The following is a 22,177-nucleotide window of genomic DNA, read 5'->3' as shown; positions in this document are numbered from 1 at the left end:
TTAACCTTATAGAAATTTAGTATCCTATATCTCGAATGGCGCAGTCCGTAGGTTAAAGGGCAAGCATCTGGAGCTCCAGTTGATAGTCGTGACCCTGTTTTTATCTAACTAACCTGAGACGTGTGAGCTGTCTTGTAGACACATCATCACCATGATCAGGAGTCTGACAGTAAGTTCTAGTTTAGGAGTAGTGTTGGGTTACAAAGAATAGACTTGTTTGCGTAAAATCGCTTGAAGATAGATGTAGAAATAAATGTTTTGTGGTTGGGGAGGGGGGCAGATTTTATGCAGGCTTATGCAACACTTTATGTAAAGATATTAAATCAGAGGCAATATGTAACGGGTATGAGGGTCTACACGAATTTTTCTGTCAGCTGTTATTTGTAGTAAAATACTGTAAGTTATTCATGCATTGTAATTGGTCACCTTAATTCTTTTACGTCGCAAGTATAAGTTATTTGTTATCCTGAATTCATAATTCAAGTGTTATTGACAAAATATTTCATTGTATCGTATATTTGAATGCCAGATATAAATATGTCAATTCAAGGCATATAGGTTGTGTTTACCGTCTTGTTGTGCCAGGCACCCAATGAATGTAAATGAAACAATCCAGTGAACTCATTCCCAAGCCTTTTGCAAGAACAAGGTAGCGTACCATCTAGCATTACCAGGTGGCAGTAATACTAGCCCCCGGGAATTGATGGTCAATCACTGTTGGCCCTCTTTAATTTGCCTTTAAGTGTTACCAGGATCCCCCCATGCAGACCCCATTTGTATGTTATTTAAATAGGATTGTCCAGCATGTTATAACACTCAGTTGAAATAAAGACAATAATGACAATAATGTGCTTCAAGTTATTTAGTGTATTGATATTTACCTGTACATCTGTATGTTTTGTTTATTACTCAGAGTCAGAGGTTACCGAGATGCCTGGTGGTCCTGTCTCCAGCACAGAGCTGCCGAGGGTTCCAGAGCTCTGCACAGACCCTTCGGCCAATGGTGCCGATTGTGGTGGAACAAACGGTAAGTCTTACAAATTGTCACTTTATAGTTTAATCTATTTGTGATAAGCTAGTTCACAGTTTGCTATGCCCATGTGCTGTGTTGTGTATTGTGGGTAGTACTAGTAGGTCAAAGTTGAAAGCCCCTGGCAACATAGCCTCCTTCACCGGCCTCTCTGGAAACCACTGCTCATACATACTTCAAACTGTGAACAAGCTTATCATATGCAATATTTATGATTTTCTACTGTGTCAGCCATTGTTAAGATTTATTCATCTTGTAGTGCAGGCAGTAGGTACCCACCTGAATAATATGCGTGTTTCAATGTGCTCGAGGCATCTGCCGTCCTCGAACACGGGGCCACCATTTTACGTGCCTTCCAAAAGACGAATGCAGCTCCAAGAAGGATGTTCTCTCTCAATTGTATTAATAGGAACCAGGAGCTTAACTTTGAGTACACTACCAATTGAGCCATAGGGACATCCAAAGAATATTGATCTTTTCATTTTGTTGTTTAGGGGCGTGGAGAGAGAGCCTATGATATCTACTCTCGTCTGCTTAAGGAGAGGATCATCTGTGTCATGGGCCCAGTGAGTAGAGACAAATTCTGAGACTGTTAATATCATATTTGTTTTGACATGGTATTGTTTCTTTGGAAATCACATGTCTATTGTTGCATTGTATCTTTTAGGGTTCAATACTTTTCAAACAAGAGGGCTAATTTGATGTTTTAAAAGTGATGTTTAAAAAATGATGTTTCAAGTCATGAAACAAATATTTCTCTTGAAGTAATCGCTAAAATGACCATTTTTACTCCTTGTTTTTCTTAAGATTTCAGACGAGATGTCCAGTCTTGTAGTGGCCCAGCTCCTGTTTCTGCAGTCAGAGAGCAACAAGAAACCAGTTCACATGTACATCAACAGTCCTGGTCAGTCAAACATATTTCAATCCGCAACTCCCCCTATGCACGTTTCTGTGGAACTGCAGGGTTGTTTTACTTTGAAACTTTAAAACGGGGTTACTGAAGAAGACTCTCTAGACTGAATTTTCATGATTTTTTTTTACATTTGATGATGTACTGCTTATGCAATACTGATTTCCTGATACTACATGTACTAGTATATAATCCAATATCCAGTGTTCTATGCAAAATAGGTATTATCTCAGACACAAACATATGAAAAATAATGTACACAATGTCTCCTAATAGATGCTTTCTGATCATGATACTAGTACTTTATTAATATTATGTACTTGTAGGAAACTGATGAATGAAATAGCAAACACATGCATTGTAGATATTGGACTTACTGTAGAGCATTGTTTAGTAATTCACCATTCATAACATATCCATTACTGTTGTTGTACTATGGTGTTTGCAGCCTTGAGTTTGACTTGTAAGAACTGGTATGCCCCCCTCCCCCCAGGTGGCTCGGTGACAGCAGGGCTGGGTATCTATGACACCATGCAGTACATCCTGCCACCTGTGAACACCTGGTGTGTGGGGCAGGCCTGCAGCATGGCCTCCCTACTACTGGCAGCTGGCACACCTGGCTGTAGACACTCCCTACCCAACTCTCGCATCATGGTACACCAGCCGCACGGACAGGCAGCGGTAGGTAGTTTTTCTTGTGTTCTTAAATTATTTCCACATTCTAGGCATATCTGGTACACTGAAAGAAAGTTAGGCCAAAGGTCCTTGAAAGATCTCAGAATCAAAGGTTATTTCAGTTCCTGTCACCTATTTCCTGTTACATGCATGTGCATTTGTATTACAATATGGAAGCCAGTGGGAAATGTATAAACTGAAAGGAAGTTAGGTGAAAGGTCTCTGTATAGGTTATCTCTTTTCCTGTTTTCACTTTTCTCTTAAAAACGATATAAGGTGAACAATGAATGAATGACCCAGGAAGGGGACACAGCCCCCCTTATTCTTCCTTTTTTTTCCAGACACAAATGGAGGTATTTTTTTTAGTTAAGCTGTACTTCTTATATAATACTGCACTCTAAAGACTCAAATATTCAGAAGGAAAAAACTCTGAAATCAGTAACATGGTATCAGATCTTTACAGTACTGAAGCATCTTGTTGTTTTGCAACTTTCCACAGGGCCAGGCATCAGATATCCTCATCCAGGCAGAAGAAATCAGCAAGTTGAAACAACAAATGAACAAGCTGTATGTAAAACACACTGGACAGGAGCTTTCTGTTATTGGTATGTATTATCTGTATGAAATAGTGTAGTCTACTATAGGTGTATTTGCAGAAAAGATAAGAAAAATGTTTGTACATAGTTTAATTAGCTGTTGCTTTATTACATTTTGTAATGTTTTTCTCTGAATACCATTTACTTTCAAATTGCCTTATTCATTTTTTTGTTAACGGGAGATATTCTACATTTGCTCACGAATGTTGGCCTTCTAATGTCTCATATGTGAAATGGGAGGAATTATGCTAGGCATGTCAGGACACTGACAGGAAGTTAGGTCAAAGGTCCCAGAAAAAGTTGTCAGATGTTATCACACTTCCTGTCTTCAAATTCTTTCTATGTTTGCATGTTGCCTTATGGGAAAATACATTGACAGAATTAGGAACAAGATATTCACAAAAACTCATGGAGGAATGAGATCTTTGATTTCTTGTTTTACAGAGGAATCCATGGACCGAGACCGATTCATGAGTCCTGTAGAAGCGGAGGCATTTGGTTTGATTGACAAGGTGTTGGAACACCCACCGCTCGACAAAGCCGGCGCCGACGTCCCTTCTTCCTAGTGCATGAATGGCAGACTCAGATTCACACCATTTGTTTGTGTATTTATAAGGTGGTTTAAACAGAATTTAAGTGTCCAATATTTCTGCTAATTATTTTGAGGAATCATTCATTATAGTGTCAATTCCATTTATTATCTAATGTGAGATCCCATAGTACAAACATAGTATGATACAAAGTTGTAATAAAGTGATAAAGAGTTCTCACTTTTGTCTCTTGTCCTTTTTATAATCCTGTAAAATAAGAGGTTTTGCTACCTCCATGAAAGATAGAGGTATAGTTTGGTGGTGTCTGTCTGTGTTTATGGATAGTTGGGGTCAGCTTAACTTTAGAACCTCAAAGTCTAAATGGATTGTAATAATATTTGGTTTGTGGGAAAGTGCTGGGAAGCTGAAAATCAAAGTAAATTTTGGGCCCCCTGGTGTGTAACCTTGGTACTGCAGCAGAATTTACATATATTTTGACAAGGACATGCTATGGTCTTGATATTTTGGTGGCAGATAGTTTTATAAGGAAGAAGTGGTGTACATGTAGTTGTTTCAGTCCCCTAGCAGCTTGGGCTGGAACTGCAGGGGCGTTTTTGTAAATCATCTCAAGGAGGATAACTAAAATGAATGAGGAATTCCCACGATAATCATCATGCAGCTCATTTAGACAGATGTACACAATGACATGTAAATTAGAACGTAATTGGAAACTAAATATTTCATGGGGCATGAAATCTTTTGTTTCTTGTATACTATATAGTCTTCAATCAACAGGCTTACAAAGAAGTGACAATAAGCAACCACAAGCTATTTTGTTACATTTTATTACATCACATCAATGCAGCTTCTGATCAACTCCTAATGATCATTCCTTGTTGAACGTGAAGTTATCATATTCAAACGTACACTGATTTCCTAACTTAAATATTTGGATATCAAATATGATTATGATCCCTAAATCACTGATTCTCATATAAGGCATGCATTCTTTTTTATTGAAACTCATCATTTAAGGGATCTTTGTCTAAACCAAGACTATTACTTGCACTGGTGGGGTTGCACAACACTTGAACACAACAAACAGACACACAAGAATCAATAGCAGCTTTACAGTATAAGGGATAACATTACCATAAATCCCACTTTTGGACAATGTACAGTACAGGAAAAAAATCCAAATTCACAGGACTGATACGAAGTCTAATGGCTAGGCCACACAAATTTAATATCTTGGTTATCAAATTTTGCAGAGAAACAATGGAGCAGACTGCAAACCAATACATATCTACTCTCCAAGCAGAGGTTGAGTCACAGAGATATGGTAAGAGGAGCGTGCTGATAAATTTCCAGACTACTGCTATATCTCTGCGACTCGACCTCTGCTTGGAGAGTATATGTATATTGGTGTGGCCTTGCTGGAAAAATACTGTGGATTGCTTCAACACGTAGCCACACTCCAACATCATCGCATACATGTATGCAGAACAAAGTAATTACTAAATAGGTCGGTGGGGAAAACTACATTATTGCTCAACAAGCCTGAAAACCACATAGTTCCCATAATCTGGTTTTAGTATCAAATTCATTCCAAAATACCTCTTTCCTCGTGTTAATAACCATAACCATCTCAAAATTATTTTCAATACTGCATAATTAACCCAACAACAAAAGAAAAATGAAAATTCCTATAGAGTATATCTGGCCATTTTTACCAGTAAATTGTCCAAAATGTTTCCACACAAAATAATGATAGTAGATCATAATATATGATAATAAAATCCAGCATTTCTGTTTTACAGAATTTTTTTCAGAATTTCAAACATACTGCATGTATGTCTTGAATTATCAAGTATAATATATGGAACGCATTCCGTAGAAAACAACCCTAGCATAAGGCTGCATGACCAATTATTTTGGAGATGATGAACTTTGCTACATATCAAATGTAACTGACCTGAAGTAAAAGGTCCCATAGCCTTTTTGGGGTCATGACTCAGGCATGTATGGTATTGGAAAGTGGAGCCCATCCCTCTCTTTCCACTGCCTTTTACTTCCCCAAAAGAAGTCACATACCCATTTTTACACCAGGTTGAAGTGAGGAAAGTCGTGTAAAGTGCCTTTCCATTAGACACACTATTTAGCTGGGAATCAAACCTGTGACCTCTTGATCCTTTCTCCAATTAATACCACAAAAGTAAGCAATCTAACACAAACACCCATAGTACTGGTAATGTAATTGTTCCTGGATCTAATGTGTTCTACCAGTGCTTGCCCGACAAGATGTTCATTTAACCACTAGTACTCCATTCTACCCACATGTACAGTCACAGATCTTAGAGTTGTAAGAAACAATTGAAACAATGAAAGCAAGACATGATTTGGGTACATGTAAGTCAACGAGTTTTCAAATGCTCTTAAAACAGAACACCATCTACCACACTGACATTGTGCAAAAAAAGCAAAAAACACGAAAGCTATTGCATATCGTCCTGTGTGTGGTTTCTATACTGCTTCTCCTTTGCGAAGCTGCATTTCTGTCGGACTACGACAAGGCTGTTATGTCGGAATGCGTCCGCGGAGATACTCCAAGAGATCCGCTGTGCTCTTTGCCAGGATGGCCGGGCGGGGGACTCGGAAAGGGTTCCCTCCAAGCTGGAGAGATCTAAGGGAGGAAGAGGAGAAAATCCAAAGTAAACATCTTTGCTCTGTTATAGAATGACTGATTTGTGTCTAAATTGTGAGCGATCTGAATACTATGCTATATTCAGTTTTTGGTTCAAATGACATGGTGTTAGGGGCTTAGCCTTAGAGTTGCCCAGAATTGTTAGGGTAATTCATATTTCATACTCTTACGAATGACTGTGGTGGGTTCGCTTATGTATTCGAGTTTTCTCCTCAAACACGGGACCTCAATTTAACATTCTACCAGTCGAGGAATTCTGTGTGTCTTCCAACTTGTATCTACTGTCACAGTGCAAGACTATTGTGTTGTGTCTAAAGATTGGTTTTGATTATGCAAAACAAACAAAAAACATTCCTGACCTCAAGCTGGTAACATTCCCCAGCTGTGGTGGCACCTGCATGATGTCGTTGTTCTGGAGGTCAAGGGTCGCCAGCGCCGGCAGCTTGAGCAGCCCGTCCACGTCGATGGCCGCGATGTGATTGTCGTTGGCGAAGATGTTCTCCAAATTGACCAAAGAGTACAGAACGGACGGAAACTGCTGAAACCTGGGGATATAAAATGAACATTTCAAATTTTTCAGTGATTCATACATCCGTGAGTACTAGTAGTTTCATCAGGTTGGTATGTCATCGAATAAAGACACACTTTTTAAACAACCACTGCTTTAATACTTTACGTTTTGTGACTGTATCTTAACGGCTGGCAGCAACATCTATCCTGCAGTACAATGTGAACCAGTCAGAACTGCCCTGATGAAGGTTCATACAGTCATGTCCCATGTCCCCATGGCGCAAGCGGTAACACCACCTCCCTAGGCCTTCTTGGCCATTTGGATCAAATTCAGTGGATGCGTTGGCTGGATTTCGATCCTAGGGTCAACCCTGGCTTGGACATGCTATAAAGGATTGCATTCATCGTTTCTGATGGTGACATAGAGCCTGCAGCCCTGGCCTGTGCATGAGAGTGCGTCAGGTCTAAGCCTCAAGCATCAAACCTTTGCATGTAAAGAACCCAACACACTCATCAATCAAGAAGAGTAGGGGTGACCCAGTGTGCTTGGCCGAAACCAGAGCTGTGCGTTGATTGATTTGCATAGTTTTGTTGAGCGTGAACAGGGCCTAAGAAAACCACAATAGACCCTTTAAGTGAAAATGATTCTCATAGAGTGTACATATAACGCTAGTTCACCTTTATTCGCAGGATAACCTTTACCCGTTGTATTTAACACCAGGGTATTTCGGGATAAGAAGTTGACGGACGGAGGTTTCAAACTGCATTATAATGAAAAAAAATGCAATTTGAAACCACCGTCCATCAACGTGAGATCCCTAAATATCCTGTTTTTAGGTATAATGGATATAGGTTACCCCGCGAATAAAGGTGAACTATCGTTACATGTAACGGGACAGCAGATACATACCTGTTGATGCTAATGGCAACTTCTCTCAGATGCTGTAGATTTTCCACCTCGGTGGGGAGTGCACTCAACTGGTTGTTTCTGCATGGGCAACACAGTCACAAGTTAACAGGACAACTCCACTAGCCCTATTGTCCAGGGCAAGTAAAAGTGCTGATCGGGCATGTACATGACCTACCCCACTTGCCCAATCGGACAAGTAAGATTTTTCCATTGAGTGAGATTTTGATATACTGTAAATGCATGTATGTTCGCGGGGATTTAATTTCGCGGTAGCGGGAAAAAGGACTTTTTGCGTTGGATTTCATTTTGCGGGAACACCATAGACTGCAGTCTAATACTATAATAGAAAAATGTTTGCGGTGGTTTTAAGTTCGTTTTAAAACCGCGAACATTAATCCATCGTGAACATTTCTGCATTTACAGTACTTGTTACTTTTTACAGTCATGACATCAAGCAATGGTCAACATAAAAATAGAGACAATAATAAGAATTCCATTACTGGAAGTGAAAATGCATGTAAAAGTGACATTAGAATTTCTTTTCCCTGAAGCACATACATGTATACATGTTCCCTAACCTCAGATCCAGAGTTGTCAGTCGAGTCAGTTGACCAATCTCTGCCCCCAGAGCTGACAGCTTGTTGAAACTCAAGTTCAAGTCTGTCAAGGTCGCGGCCAGCTGCACGAGTCCCACGGGGAAGGTCGTCAGGACATTCTTGCTCAGGTTCATGTCTGACACGAACATGTCGCGCCCGGTGTCTAGCAGGTCGTCTGGGACACTCGCGGCATTCTTGTTACTGTGAAGATAGGAAACACTTATTATATATAATAGGGCTATACCATTTAAGAAACACAGTAGGGGGAGGGCACGGGAAGTCTTTATTACATGGGTAAAATGTTTTCCTTACAACCAGAACATTTAAGATAAAATAATACTATGTCTAACATCAAAATCTTAATATCAAAGTAGGTTCCTCTAATGTTTTAAGAAATATAGAATACATAACAAGCATGACAAGCAATGGACTGAAGATGGGTTATTTTGAGGGCATACGAAAATGTTGTCAAACTTGTTCCTCAAAAGTTCTCAGTTTTCTTTTTTTCCCTAATCATTTCTTTTGCTCAACTTTCTTATGTGTATCATAATCATACATTTTCTATTCATTTTGCAACAATATACTATTGCATGCAATCCTGTCTATACTGTATAGTTTTTTGCTTGAAACAACAGACTGAGTGTGCCTTTTTAGGGATATGTTATGGAAAGGCAAGTTGACATTAGATATGCACATAGTTAATACCTATAGTTGATGGATTTGGTCTTGTGAACAGTGAAAGTGTCGATGGTGGACCCTGGTGCCGCTGGCTCGGGGTCAGGGGTCAATGGAGCCGCATCTCCGCCCTTAGGTTCTAATAACAAAGATCAACATGTGAGGCTATGGACTATACTATACCTAGCACTACAACTTAAGTACAAGGGACTATATACACAAAATATGCAAAGACATTTCTAACAAAAACCCTGTTTCACAAAACTAACTAGGTTTACATACAGGAACAAAAAGAGGAAAAGGAAATGATTTTCAAATGGTGGTTTACATTTTAAGGTTGTCAAAGCTTATTAATTTATCACTCATGCATTTTTGGTATATCTTAACCCTCAGCTGCCTAACCCCATAACCAACCTAGTTTAAAGCCAGATGGTTACTTCAGTAAGATACATGTTATCCCAACCATGGCCTTTTAGTTTCCCAAAAAGGTTGGCAGCCTGACAGATTCGAGTGTTGACTTCGCAGTTCAGTGTATTGCAGGTCAACTAAGAACAATATTCCATTTCACCATGCATCATACATTCATTCATCAATAAAGATACATCACACTTTGTTATCTATAGTCTTGCAAATCCAAACCAGTTCAGTAAATCATTTCTTAAGCATGGCAGGTAAAATTTGACATGTACATGTATATCCATATCCATTCAATAAAGGAAGTGAGTACAGACTATCACAAATTGCAATACTACAGGGCCTGCTAATATTTACACATAGAGCATGGAAAAAGAAGCATTGTGTAGAGGAATGCAAGGTGCTAATTATAAAGCTACCTGAAGAGTGTGAAGTTGGTGCTTTTCTAGAAAGAGCACCTGGCCATGAGGTGACTGCAGGTGACATTAGGAGGCAGAGAGGTTAGTTAAGCTACAATGACCCATTCTTATGTATACACTTGGGCTGCATACTGGTACCAAGTACTGGTTCAGTTCAGGGAAAATTATCAAGGTACAGGTCCAAATATCAATGTACAGATTTACACTTAAGTGTGTAACTTTTGTGACTAAGTAACTAAAAATATGTTCTTCCTATTATGATGAAAATTAAAATTTAGCACTGGAAAAGCATCCTCCTAAGCAGGGACATCCAACAGCTAAACCACCTGTCTGGATGTGCCCTGCTTTCTCATCTGTCACTCTTAGTTCCTGTGGACGTCCCCCCACAAACCAGCTGTCAGCCAATCAGAGAATAGGCCTTTCAGTTTTCAAAAGGGGTCTCGCGTAGATAAGGGTAAGCTCATTAATATTTATAAGCAGGGCGGTCAGGAACTAAGAGTGACGGTTGAAAGAGCAGGGTACATCAAGACAGGCTGTTTGGCTGTTGGATGTCTCTGCATAAGAGGATGTGGAAAAGATGAAAATATTGTATGGCTGGTAAATAAAATCAGCACCACATTTAAATGGCTGTCCTTTGTAAAGTATGGGATCAGCTAATAATGATAACCAAGATACCTTAATCTAAATGCACATTTTGTTAACTGTTTATTCAATGACATGTTTCTGCCATCATTGAAGACCACAGCTTAATTTGTCAAATTCTTCAGGTACAGGTGTTGGCCCGGACCTTTACCTAAAACTCTATACCAGTATGTGATGTTATCATTAGGTATGCAGCCCTAGTATACAATGTTACTTTCACACTTTCTATAGTCCAGCGAGCTTGGACAGACATGCAACAGTAGCTGAATACTTCATATCATATAGTGGTTAAGATACTTTTGTATAGAAGAATCAGCCAGACATGCATTACATTAGAGGCAGGAATACTGTGAACCATAGACAAAACATGCTGCATTGAAGTGCATTATGTAGTGGTGCAACTTTTGACTGTGGAAGCATCCAAAGAAGTTAAACAGGGAATTGCATCGGTAGAAGAGACAGAAAGACAGAATTTTTGAGTTCTAACTAACCTCTAGAGTGTGTGTTGCCACCATTTTGATGTTCTGTCACCCGAGAAAGATTGAGTACAAAACAGTCAGAAAAGCATTGGAGAGAAATATTCAAAATGTTAAACTAAGCCAGGAGATTAAGAGATACAACTAGTACTACAGTAACTGTAACAGTTAAATGGAGATGTTTGTACTATTGTCAATCTAAGTCATAAAAAGGAATGTTCTTTTGGAAACATGCAAGCATGCATTAGTTAATAGTTTAATCGGATTGATAGATAAATAGATAATACAGTTCTTTCTTGCACAAATGGAAGGATTTTGCTGCTAACATTGAGATACATGTAGTATTTTTGTTACCATCTTCTGGGCAATACTGACAGGATCTGATAGGTGGCGCTGCAGCAAGAAGAATGCAGTCCTTCACATGCTGCTCAGAAATATACTCCAGTCATGAAGCGTGATTAGGGGAGATACAGACTTAGTCACGTTTGGGACTGCATTCTTCTGAATGTGGTGCCACCTAGCTGTGGGAAACAGTATTGCACTGAGGTAGGCACATTGTACGTGTAGCAGAGGGACTAGACCAAAATGTTGGTAGCAAAACCCTTTTAGCTGTACAACAAAGTACTGTATCATTTGTGCTAGTATGTAGTACAAATTTAATGAGGAAGTAAAAGTGATATGTTTTCACCTTCTGACCACCCAGGAAATGAGAATTGTGCTGCAAGGTGAGGTCATATATTCAGTGAAGAGGAGAGAACAAAGAAAGTGAGTTTAACTATGGGAAGGTGTCAAAATCTAACGTGTGGTTAAGAAGATTATGATTTCTTTATTTTTCTCTTAGAATGGCCCTTATGATGTAACTATGATATAGGAAATGATTTTTGTTATCCTGGATGAAAATTTCTTATTTTTGCATGCTCACCCATGCTGAAATTTTGTATAAGTTCTCTTAATGTTTTAAATGTTTAGAGTTAGTGACAGAAATCTAAGTAACACATTGCTTGGTTTGATTTCTCACCTTCAATTCTAGTCCGCAGATACTTCAGCAGTTCACTGGTCCCCCTCTGTATTTGTAAAAAAAAAAAAAAAACGATAAAGAAATGGTTTTTGGAAATGAAGTATGGAAAAATTAACCCATCAGACAAATTGGCACATACAGTTAGGTACGTCGGGTAATAGTTTGTGAAAACTTACCAAAGATGTAATTGACGCATTATGGACACACTTTTGCTAAGCAAGGCAAATGCATCAACATCCGGTGTTGAAGGATATACTTTGTCTTTTTCTAAAAGTTGGCAAGACATGAACAAGGTTCTTACCTGTATGACATCCCTACGGATGGTACGGAGAGGGTTGCCGTCCAAGTTCACAGATTTCAGTGACGACATCAACCCTAGACTGAAGGGGAGACTGAGAAGAAGAAAAGAAGAAAAAACAGAGAAATGTTGAGTTATTGTCTATTTTTAGGCATTTTTTTGTCAGGATTTCTATTTTGTACCATTTTCTTCATGTCTGCCTTTCTTCAATGGAATTACATAGGATTGCCCCACCCTGGAGTAAGTGACAGCGGACATGAAGAAAATGGTAAAAACTAGAAAGCCTGACAAAACGTCTAAAAGATATGTCAAAAACCAGCCAAACCTCTGCTTTGAGAGTTTCATAATCTATTCTTAACTGGATAACTAACTAGTTAACTAACCTGCTGAGATCATTGTTGGACAGCTCTAGCCTCTGTAGATGCTGCATGTGAGTTATCTCCTCAGGTATGCTGGTAAGCTTGTTATCTCTCAGGTCCAATAGGACCAGGCCTGGCAGCAGCTTCAGGTGGTCAGCTGACAGACAGCCAATCAGGTTGAACCCTGCATGCAGTTCCTAATAACAGACAATACGATTGTTATTGTGCATTCTGTGTACCTAATTGAAGATATGCACCCAACTTTTAAGCACTGGTGCACCAAGGTATTTGTGTATGATTATATATAATTCTACACTCGTATGCAACATATCATTCTCATCTTATCTATAATATGTTGTGCACCAAAATGTTTTCTTTGTGCACTAAGTTTTGTGGTTAGGTGCACCATAGTGTGTTAACATGCCCTTGGTGCTGAATGGCCTTCACTTGTAACATAATTCATTACTCAGATGGGTTCCTACTGGTTGTACTACAATGTATATATAAGGTGAATATAAACATGTATACCGTAGCCTAACGCACAAACCTTCAACTGTTCACATTGCTGGAGGTTGGGGAACTCTCTCAGCTTGTTGTACTTGATGTACAGTTGCTCCAGTTTACCAAGTCTCCCCACATCACTAGGCAGGTATTCCAACTGATTATTAGACAGATCCAACACCCGGATGTTGTGCAGGTCTCCAATCTCGGGCGGCAGGTTGGCCAGTTTGTTGTTCGAGGCGTTGAACTTCGTGAGACGGGAGACGTATCCGATGCTTGGAGGGAGCGTGGCGAGCTCGTTGTGGGAGAGGTCGAGGTCTTCGATGTGTTCCAGCGTGCCGAGATCGTTGGGAAGCTCGGTGAGTTTGTTGTAGTCGACATGAAGGTACAGGAGGTTGGTGAGATGGCACAGTTCTGGTGGCAGGGACTGCAGTTTGTTGTGGCTGTGAATGGACAGTAGTTATCGTTAGGCAACTGAAAATAAATTTTATGGATGACATCCTATGCAAGCTCTAAATTTAATGTGGGATGGAAAAACACACAAGTACCTTCTAGTGCCTTCTAGTATAACGGGCATGGTAACATATTTCTCAGTAGTGTCACTTCTAGTTCTACAAGTACAATCAAGGCTACCACACAACACATTTTCTCATTTTGATAGCTTCTTGTCATGTTGACCATCTCTATAAAGGAAAAAAAAACCTTGTCCTTTTATCAGATTCAGACTGAAATTAATGAGTGCATTGATGTCATCTATAAAATATACTTGCTGTAGTCTTATTACCTTTGCCAAGTTTCTGGTAGCAGAAGTTGTAGATTTTTACCTGACATTAAGCTTCTGAAGGTGTTGCAAGTCTCCTATCTCCTTTGGCAAACTTGTCAGCTCATTATCATGAACCTACAAAAGAAAGACCATGCAAAAAATCATTCCAGTTAACCCTCAAACACCCAACCCTTTTTGCAAATAAAGGACCGAGTGGGGTCCAAACGGAACTCAAAATGTTTTGTTCAATAAAATATCCTTTCCAATTTTTATCGGTGATCTTTGTACATACATCTTTGTGGAAAAAACATAGGTCTAAGGTCAGTAGGATTTGATCTCTAGTGTTAAAGCATTATTTAAATAATGTAATTAATAAATAAATTCCAACAAAAATTCTTCTATGGCATATCATACATGTACAAGAAGTGATGTTTCTACATACATCCAGGACCACCAGGGCAGGCAGCTGGTTGAGGTCAGGGGACAGTTCGGAGAGTTTGTTGGAGGCGAGGATGAGCTTGGTCAGGTCCACCTGTTCCCACCAGCGGTCCTCTCCGTCAAACGTCACGTTCTTCGCCTCCTCCGGTACATCAAGGTTAATCCTCCATACTGTGTCTGGCACTGAGGAAAAGAAAACTGTTCTGATACATTTTCTCACAAAAATACTCCTGCAGTTCCAAGAAGTAGCATCTAGGGGACCCAAATCGACATGCTACTTCCCAAGCCTAAATCAAAAGCCCAAACCCACACCACCTACTATCTGCCCCAAGAGCTATCTTATTTTTAATCACTCAAACATTATGACCATACAGGGCTCGAAATACCACATGCATATGCAAGTTTGTGCAAGTAAAATTGGTGTGGTGCAAGTAAGTTTAGACCAAACTTGCACCAGTGCAAGTTACTTTTGTCCTCTAATACCTGACATTAGAAAAAGCTTACACACACCAAGAATGTTGTCTGTCATTGAAAGGTAAAAGAAAATAACACTGAATAAAAAAGCCTAAATTTGTTATTTCTAAATTTGGTGAGACATCCAGGTAAACATTTTTTAAGACAATTCCATCTGCTCATGGTTCCCATGGTGTTGTCTTACCTTGATTTGCATATGACTTACATTTGCATACAGGTTAGTGACTTTGATATATCTAACTGACTTTTCCAGTTATAGGTACAGTCAAACCTGTCTATAGCGGCCACGGAAGGGACCGGACAAATTTGGCCACTATAGACAGGTGGCCTCTGTATAGAGGTGGCAACTTGTAGATAAAATACCCAAGGAACCGACAAAAAGTGGCCACTATGGACAGGTGGCCCCTCTGTAGAGGTGGCCCCTAATACAGGTTTGACTGTACTTGTATTGGGTTGTTCTACCACTTCATTCTTGCGATGATAAAGAGTAGTGATGGATGTCACTCGAAGAGTCCAAAAGGAATCTATGGTTCTTATCGAGTTGTAGACATTGAATTGTCTTTAATTAAGCCTAAATTCACCTTTTTATGAAACTGTTTGTACAATTTTAAACCCAGAAATAAATATGCTATGGAAAAACAAATATCCAAACATGTGGTCCTTATGTATCCCCATTTAAAACCCAGAAATAAATATGCTATGGAAAAACAAATATCCAAACATGTGGTCCTTATGTATCCCCATTTACTCACGTACAGTACATTTGCAAATTGTCAGAAGAGGAGATAAAGGGTTAACAGTTCACTATTTTGGGTTGTGCAAGTACCTGACATTAGAAAAAGCTTACACACACCGAGAATATTGTCTGTCATTGAAAGGTAAAAGAAAATAACACTGAATAAAAAAAAGCCTAAATTTGTTATTTCTAAATTTGGTTAGACATCCAGGTAAACTATTTTTTTAAACAAATCCATCTCTACAATGCTAATGATTCCTAAGGTGCTGTCTTACCTTGATTTGCATATGAGTTACATTTGCATACTAAATATGTTCAACTGGTTTTTCCAGTTATATGTATTGTATTGAGTTGTTCTACCACTTCATTCTGGAGATGCTTAAGACTAGTTACTGTGATGGATGTCACTTGAAGAGTCCAGAAGAAATCTATGGATCTTATCGAGTTGTAGACATTGAATTGTCTTTAATTGAGGCTAAATTCACAGTTTTTATGAAACAGTTTATACAATTTCAAACCAAAAATAAAATACGCTACGGAAAAACAAATATCCAAACATGTGGTCTTTACCGGTATGTATCCCCATTTACTACTAGTCACGTACATTTGCAAATTTTCAGAAGAGGAGATAAGGGTTTAACAGTTCACTATTTTGGGTTGTGCAAGTAAGTTTCTTTTGGTGCAAGTTACCTTTGGCTTAACTTGCACAGGTGCAAGTTGACTGAAAAGTGTATTTCGAGCCCTGCCATAGCATATCCAGAACTACAGATAACAAAATCAGAAGTTCCCCTGCAGTGCCATAATAAACTGCAATCATTTCCATCAACATACCAAATATCAACACAATCTACAAAAGCCTTTTGAGTTATGTAAATCCATCCAAAGAAATACATACGCACATACACACACACAAACGCTACCGAAAACATAACCTACCTTCTTGGCAAAGGTACAAATATAAAAAATTACCCTTTGATACTGGTATTATATATATATCGGCATCAGAAATACAGCTGACATATCATTAATATCCATTTTAACCCACTCCATGGCGCCTAACACCAGGTCACAAATCACATTTGGTATCAATGGCTACCCCTGCAGGGGGGAGGTTAAAGGGCAACAAATTTTTCATAATTTTCATATCTATTGGAAATTGGTCCTGAATATATGGACCTGAGCTAGTCTAATTGTGCCATAAAACATCTGTAATGTTCTAATAAGTATACATAGGTGTTCAAGTCATTTTGGTATCATTAAAGGAAAGCATCAGAAAATCTTCAATTCATTATTTTCCAGTAGTTTACTCATTAAAAAGTTGATTTACGTCAATTTTTACATTAATCCGCCCAATATGACCCTGTAGACACGTTTGAACTTCGCGCTCTCCTCCCCTCTCCCGCCGCGCTGGCCGATGACGTAATGGCCTCGTTCTGATTGCCTGCGCGCTGACGTCACAAATCAGAATTGAAACTTCTGGCCATGCCAGCCATTTTGCTCGGTGAACCTCGGTCCCTTCGGCGGGAAATCACACCGCCATTCTGGAAGCCAGTCCGTTGTTGTTGACAATTAACTTCGTGGACCTGTAAGTCGCGTTGTGAGCTGTCTACGAAGCCATAGTCCCCGGGAGACTGAACATGAATTAGCTTGTCTGCAGCGGGTGAACCGCGCGGCGACGGGACGAAATCAAAACAATGGTTTTGGGGGAGGTTCACGCACCGTGCCATTCTGGACTATTACAAGAGCGAGTTCGGGTCAGTTCTTACCTTCTCCTTTCCGAACAGCACAGTGATAATTACACGTAAGCTTCCGCGAATTTTGGTTGAATCCACAGTTGTAGACCTCGTTTGTTCTACTGACAACATACCCTTGATCGCTACATATCGAACAACCCCCTTTTCGCGCCGAAACAGATAGCACCGCAACTTGTACAGATCGTGCGAGTTACGCCTCGCCTCTCACTTTATTTTCTGTTTCTCGGGTAAATTATCTGGACTGGTCGGTTTTTCAATCATGTAGCTTTGGCGGAGATTGCTGGGGGTTCATTCAAAACAAATCACGGACTCTGAAACGAAGCCGACATTTCGCGCCATTCACAATGCCGGCCTGTGTTGTATGTAAAAACAACAATGCTGTATGTATGTTTCGGCGCGGAAGGGGGATCGTTCGATATGTAGCGATCAAGGGTATGTTGTCAGAGAATGATTTTTTTTAATGTCCCTGCCAGTTGGACAATTGTGAATTCAACCAAAATTCGTGGAAGCTTACGTGTAATTATCGCTGTGCTGTCCGGAAAGGAGAAGGTAAGAACTGACCCGAACTCGCTCTTGTAATAGTCCAGAATGGCACGGTGCGTGAACCTCCCCCACCACCATTGTTTTGATTTCGTTCCGTCGCCGCGCGGTTCACACGCAGGCAAGCTTATTCATGTTCAGTCTCCCGGGGACTATGGCTTCGTAGACAGCTCACAATGCGACTTACAGGTCCACGAAAGTAATTTTCAATGACAACAAACTGAACTCCAGAATGGCGGGGTGATTATTTACCGCTGAGAGGACCGAGGTTCACCGAGCAAAATGGCTGGCTAGAAGTTTCGGATCCGTGACGTCATACAATCTCAGACGATCAGAACGAGGCCATTACGTCATCGGCCAGCGCGGCGGGGAGAGGAGGAGAGCGCGAAGTTCAAACGTGTCTACAGGGTCATATTAGGCGGATCAATGTAAAAATTGACGTACATCAACTTTTTAATGAGTAAAATACTGGAAAATAAAGAATTGAAAATTTTCTGATGCTGTCCTTTAAAAGTCCATATATGTCAATTGGCACTAGCGAGCTTTATAGTCTATCATGTTGTGTAATTCTAAATGTATTAGAATTGTAAGGGGGGGTAGGGATATGTTTTTTGTTATATCAGTTCTATTTGTACTCTATTTCTTGTATGCCACCTCTTCGGATAAGCTCTGGAGCCTTAAGTACAAAGTTACATGTACATATGAGCCTAAAGAAAAAGAAGCCTGAGTTGTAGAGCTTTCTATAAATCTGTCTGAGAATGGCCTGTCATGTGAAACAAAACAGAAAAAAATGGGCTCTCTGGGGACACATTACCTACATATCAGTGACATTATTTCCCAAGCAGGTCGAATATCCCTGGTACAATAATACCCATCTACACAGACTCTTACTAAGTAAACAAATCAAGATATAGAAAATACACCAATTGAATATATAGTAAATGATATGGGATACAATTTACTGGTTTCATGTACATTGCCCACTTTCAAATCAGGTATTTCTGTATATTTATTGCAGCATTTTTGCATATGTATTTGAAAATAATGATTGATGGTGGCTGCAAGCAATATTATGAGGTCAAATTTCCTCTCAAGTTTTATTTGATTTATACAAATTTAGTGGAAATTACAAGTCAGAGTCTTATGGTCATTTATACATGATATACATTTGTACATTCATGTAAGCAATACTAAAAATTTGACATAAAAACAAAATTATTGCAATTCAAAATATTACAATCAAGAACCATGGACTAGACCATGATAAATTCTCGAGAGGCTCTATCAGTCTCTAACATTTTTACCACCTTTTAATAATATTCTAAAAACCCAATGGATAATTGGGAATGAGACCTTAGTACAAATGCATAGTTCCCAACGATTGTAACTACACATAATTTTACATACATACATGATGTATAAGGCATCTACATAAACGCATTATCACTGGCAATTGGAAAATACCAAAATGTATATACATAGTGCACATAGATTGATTCATTATTTTGGCTCTACTGTATTATGTGACACTTTGTTTTCCTAAAATATGACTTAACATCATAACCTTTTATTTCTATATTTTCAATCACCTGTTAGTTTTGGCATTTTTGATACAAGTTGCTTTCATTAATTTCAAAACATAGCAGGCTATAGTTGGGCATATATCTACTAGTAGGTCTTCAACTATCCTAAAAAAAAAAGAAATGTTCGGTGTTAATTATCTATTTTGCAATGTCAGTGGTACATAAAAAAATACCCAAAACTGCAATATGAGAGATGTGTCATTTCTTACAACAAAAACAAAGAGAGTTGTGATGTTTATATTATAATTAGGACTCGCAGGCACACGGTTTCTATGGCAGTGCCAGTAATTGGCCATGGCAGAGTCCTCATCACCAATTCATACAGGCACTACAGGGGGCCTCACATGACAGCATAATCAGCAGGCCTATCTACGTTCAACACTCAACAGCCATTCTTGTTTGTATGACTGGATAGCTGTTTCACATTCAAAATTTTTCAAAGATTTATTTCTTGAAAGAGAAGATTTTTCTATTATTGAAAAAAATGTGCATATACTAAAAATCATGCTCATAACATTAGCCGTAGCTGCGGAATTTTGATATGGTATTTTTTGGGGTTAATGTTTTTTCTCATATCTTGACAAGCAGGTTTCCTGTGAGATTGTATCAATGGCCGAGCTTGCATGTAGGAAATTGCATACAAGGTCCACTTGAAAGCTTAATGTGATGTATATCTTTACATTCATTGGATATGACCTGATATCTTATATCATGTAATATAAATCTTTAATTTTCATTATTAGTAATAACCAGTTATCGGAATGGCATATCCATAATCTGTAGATCTCTAATATTGTAGTGTATTTTGCCACTTGTACATCAATAATAATTCTCGGTTCAGGGTCAACCAAAGTTCACCATATAATCATAAGAGGGCCTGCTTGCCCCTTTTTCGAAAGGCGTAGGCCACAGCCTATTTGATTTCGCAGTAATTCCTTGCTAGGGAATGTCGTCTTATCTATGAAAATCATAGCGTGACCACCGTATTTTGCATAATTTTCTCCCTTGTTTTTTGCGTGACATCTAGGGGGTTCTTCTGCCCTCCCCCATGCAGACCTCTGATCTCAAAAATATACTCCATAATTTGTTCTATGCAAGACCTGTAACATGGAATCTCAGCTGTTAGAAATATCCCGTGCTAGTCCCATGACAAGCGGCCTGTACGTGTGGTGGTTCTTTCAGTTTTCCGTCTGGACTTTGGTTTTGACAGATGTGACATGCCATTCAAGTCTGTTTAATACAGTCTTAGGAAAATTCACTATTTTGGGACGAAACAAAACTGCAAAATTCATTGTCATCATGATTTATTTAGGTACTAGAATGACGGTATATACACTGTGTTACACAAATGTAGGTTAAATGGAGAATTGGGTCAAAGTGTAACGGATAAACTCACCCTTTTCTAGTCCTCGGTTTGACAAGTTGAGCTGTCCACTCTTCCGGGCTTGTTTCAGCAGTGCGGCCGATATATTCGGGCCGGTGGGCGCGGGTTCAAACCCCGCCCGAGGATTGAACTTCCCCCGCCTCCCTCGTGCACGAGCTGATCTCGACATCGTTCCTAAAATTTACTTTTTTGCGGCCAAACACAAAGAAAAGATCAAGAATTTTCGGCAACATCCATTCAAACAGCCATCACTTCGTCCGCCATTTTGAATAAGGCCCCAAGGGACTGTCTGTTCAAAAATAATATTTCATGCCTGATGTAATCGTTGTTATAGATTCATAAATTTGACACCCCAGGCACCAGCGGATGCCATTTGTCAAAAAAGGACATTTGTATGAATGATTTGATGTTTATCTGATGGCAATATTTTAGATCTAAGGATAATTATCTCGTAAAAAACAATGGCATTGTTGTTTAGATAATTAGGCCACACCAGGTGTGAATGATGTCATGTATATAACAGGTGTGATGATCCCTTAGGACAGGAGTGTTAATGATATCATAAATGTAATTTTAGGGGTAGAATCATTCGTATGAAGTCAGATTTTGCAAAACTTGAACTTGCCTGATTGCAACAGTTAAATCCAGTCGACAAATTATATTTTTCATAGACTATGTTTTTCTATCGATTCAACGTTACCTGCATTTCAGTAACTCTTCATCGACTTTGAAAAAAATAAAAACAGCCTAGAGTTTTACCAAAAAAACTGCATAGCCAGCTGCTTCCCTGTGGTAATTTTACATAGGCCAAATACCATCTTGGTTAGTTCATACTCACTCATACCAACTTCCAGATGGTACCAAATATAGAAAATCTATAATTATTGCACAAAGAATTACATTCACCTTTCATCCACTAAAATTTGACTCGTTTATCTGCAATTTTTTTTTTTTTTTTGATGAACAGTGATCTGTATTTTTTTGGTTGTCTTCTTCACTTTTCCAAGAATCATTTAGTGCACCTTTAAAGGAAGTTGATGACTTATAAAAAGCTTTGGAACCACCAATATTAGAGGCCTCATCATCAGCTATTAAAATGTGTAATGTTATTGCCATTATGTCAGACACTGTTTCTGAGGATTTTGATATGCATGGAGAAAAAATTAAAACTTCACTGCTTGATGTCTTTTATAATTGTAAATATTCACACAAAATACAAACAAGATATGCAGTAAACATCTT

The 22,177-nt window shown here is 39.0% G+C and overlaps 2 protein-coding genes across 3 annotated transcripts; one reads left to right on the top strand and one right to left on the bottom strand.

Annotated features, from left to right (window-relative positions):
* The first annotated feature begins 60 nt into the window (after positions 1 to 60).
* On the top strand, positions 61 to 3,981 carry LOC118431940 (ATP-dependent Clp protease proteolytic subunit, mitochondrial-like). Its single transcript, XM_035843388.1, has 7 exons — positions 61 to 169; positions 920 to 1,027; positions 1,525 to 1,596; positions 1,838 to 1,934; positions 2,434 to 2,621; positions 3,115 to 3,220; positions 3,656 to 3,981. Exons 1-7 carry the CDS (start codon positions 152 to 154, stop codon positions 3,775 to 3,777), a joined length of 711 nt encoding a protein of 236 aa, XP_035699281.1. The 5' UTR covers positions 61 to 151; the 3' UTR covers positions 3,778 to 3,981.
* A 576-nt stretch (positions 3,982 to 4,557) lies between these two features.
* Positions 4,558 to 21,241, bottom strand: LOC118431999 (leucine-rich repeat-containing protein 40-like). 2 transcript variants are annotated; one of them, XM_035843462.1, is made up of 13 exons: positions 20,948 to 21,241; positions 14,469 to 14,647; positions 14,088 to 14,161; positions 13,310 to 13,706; positions 12,787 to 12,959; positions 12,407 to 12,497; positions 12,106 to 12,151; positions 11,103 to 11,135; positions 9,167 to 9,275; positions 8,444 to 8,662; positions 7,866 to 7,943; positions 6,805 to 6,990; positions 4,558 to 6,424 (listed from the first exon to the last, which is right to left on the bottom strand). In XM_035843462.1, the coding sequence occupies exons 1-13, from the start codon at positions 21,102 to 21,104 to the stop codon at positions 6,319 to 6,321; spliced, it is 1,848 nt and encodes a 615-aa protein (XP_035699355.1). In that variant the 5' UTR covers positions 21,105 to 21,241; the 3' UTR covers positions 4,558 to 6,318. The 2 variants fall into 2 exon arrangements, with proteins under 2 accessions (XP_035699355.1, XP_035699357.1); XM_035843464.1 differs by lacking the exon at positions 11,103 to 11,135 and having other exon boundaries at positions 20,948 to 21,240.
* Between the last annotated feature and the right edge of the window lie 936 nt (positions 21,242 to 22,177).

The sequence above is a fragment of the Branchiostoma floridae genome, chromosome 15 (assembly GCF_000003815.2).
Source record: "Branchiostoma floridae strain S238N-H82 chromosome 15, Bfl_VNyyK, whole genome shotgun sequence".
Lineage (NCBI taxonomy): Eukaryota > Metazoa > Chordata > Leptocardii > Amphioxiformes > Branchiostomatidae > Branchiostoma > Branchiostoma floridae.
The sequence above is the reverse complement of the archived record's forward strand: the minus strand, read 5'-3'. Positions and strand labels throughout refer to the sequence as shown.

Bases quoted from the DNA above. Each gene is read 5' to 3' on its own strand.
- LOC118431940 (XM_035843388.1), top strand. The intron at 1,935-2,433 runs GTCAGTCAAACA...CCCTCCCCCCAG, and splicing joins CATGTACATCAACAGTCCTG to GTGGCTCGGTGACAGCAGGG. The intron at 3,221-3,655 runs GTATGTATTATC...CTTGTTTTACAG, and splicing joins ACAGGAGCTTTCTGTTATTG to AGGAATCCATGGACCGAGAC.
- LOC118431999 (XM_035843462.1), bottom strand. From the start codon at position 21,104: ATGTCGAGATCAGCTCGTGCACGAGGGAGGCGGGGGAAGTTCAATCCT. The intron at 11,136-12,105 runs GTGAGAAATCAA...CTCGGGTGACAG, and splicing joins TCTGCGGACTAGAATTGAAG to AACATCAAAATGGTGGCAAC. The intron at 6,425-6,804 runs GTCAGGAATGTT...TTCCTCCCTTAG, and splicing joins GGGAATGTTACCAGCTTGAG to ATCTCTCCAGCTTGGAGGGA.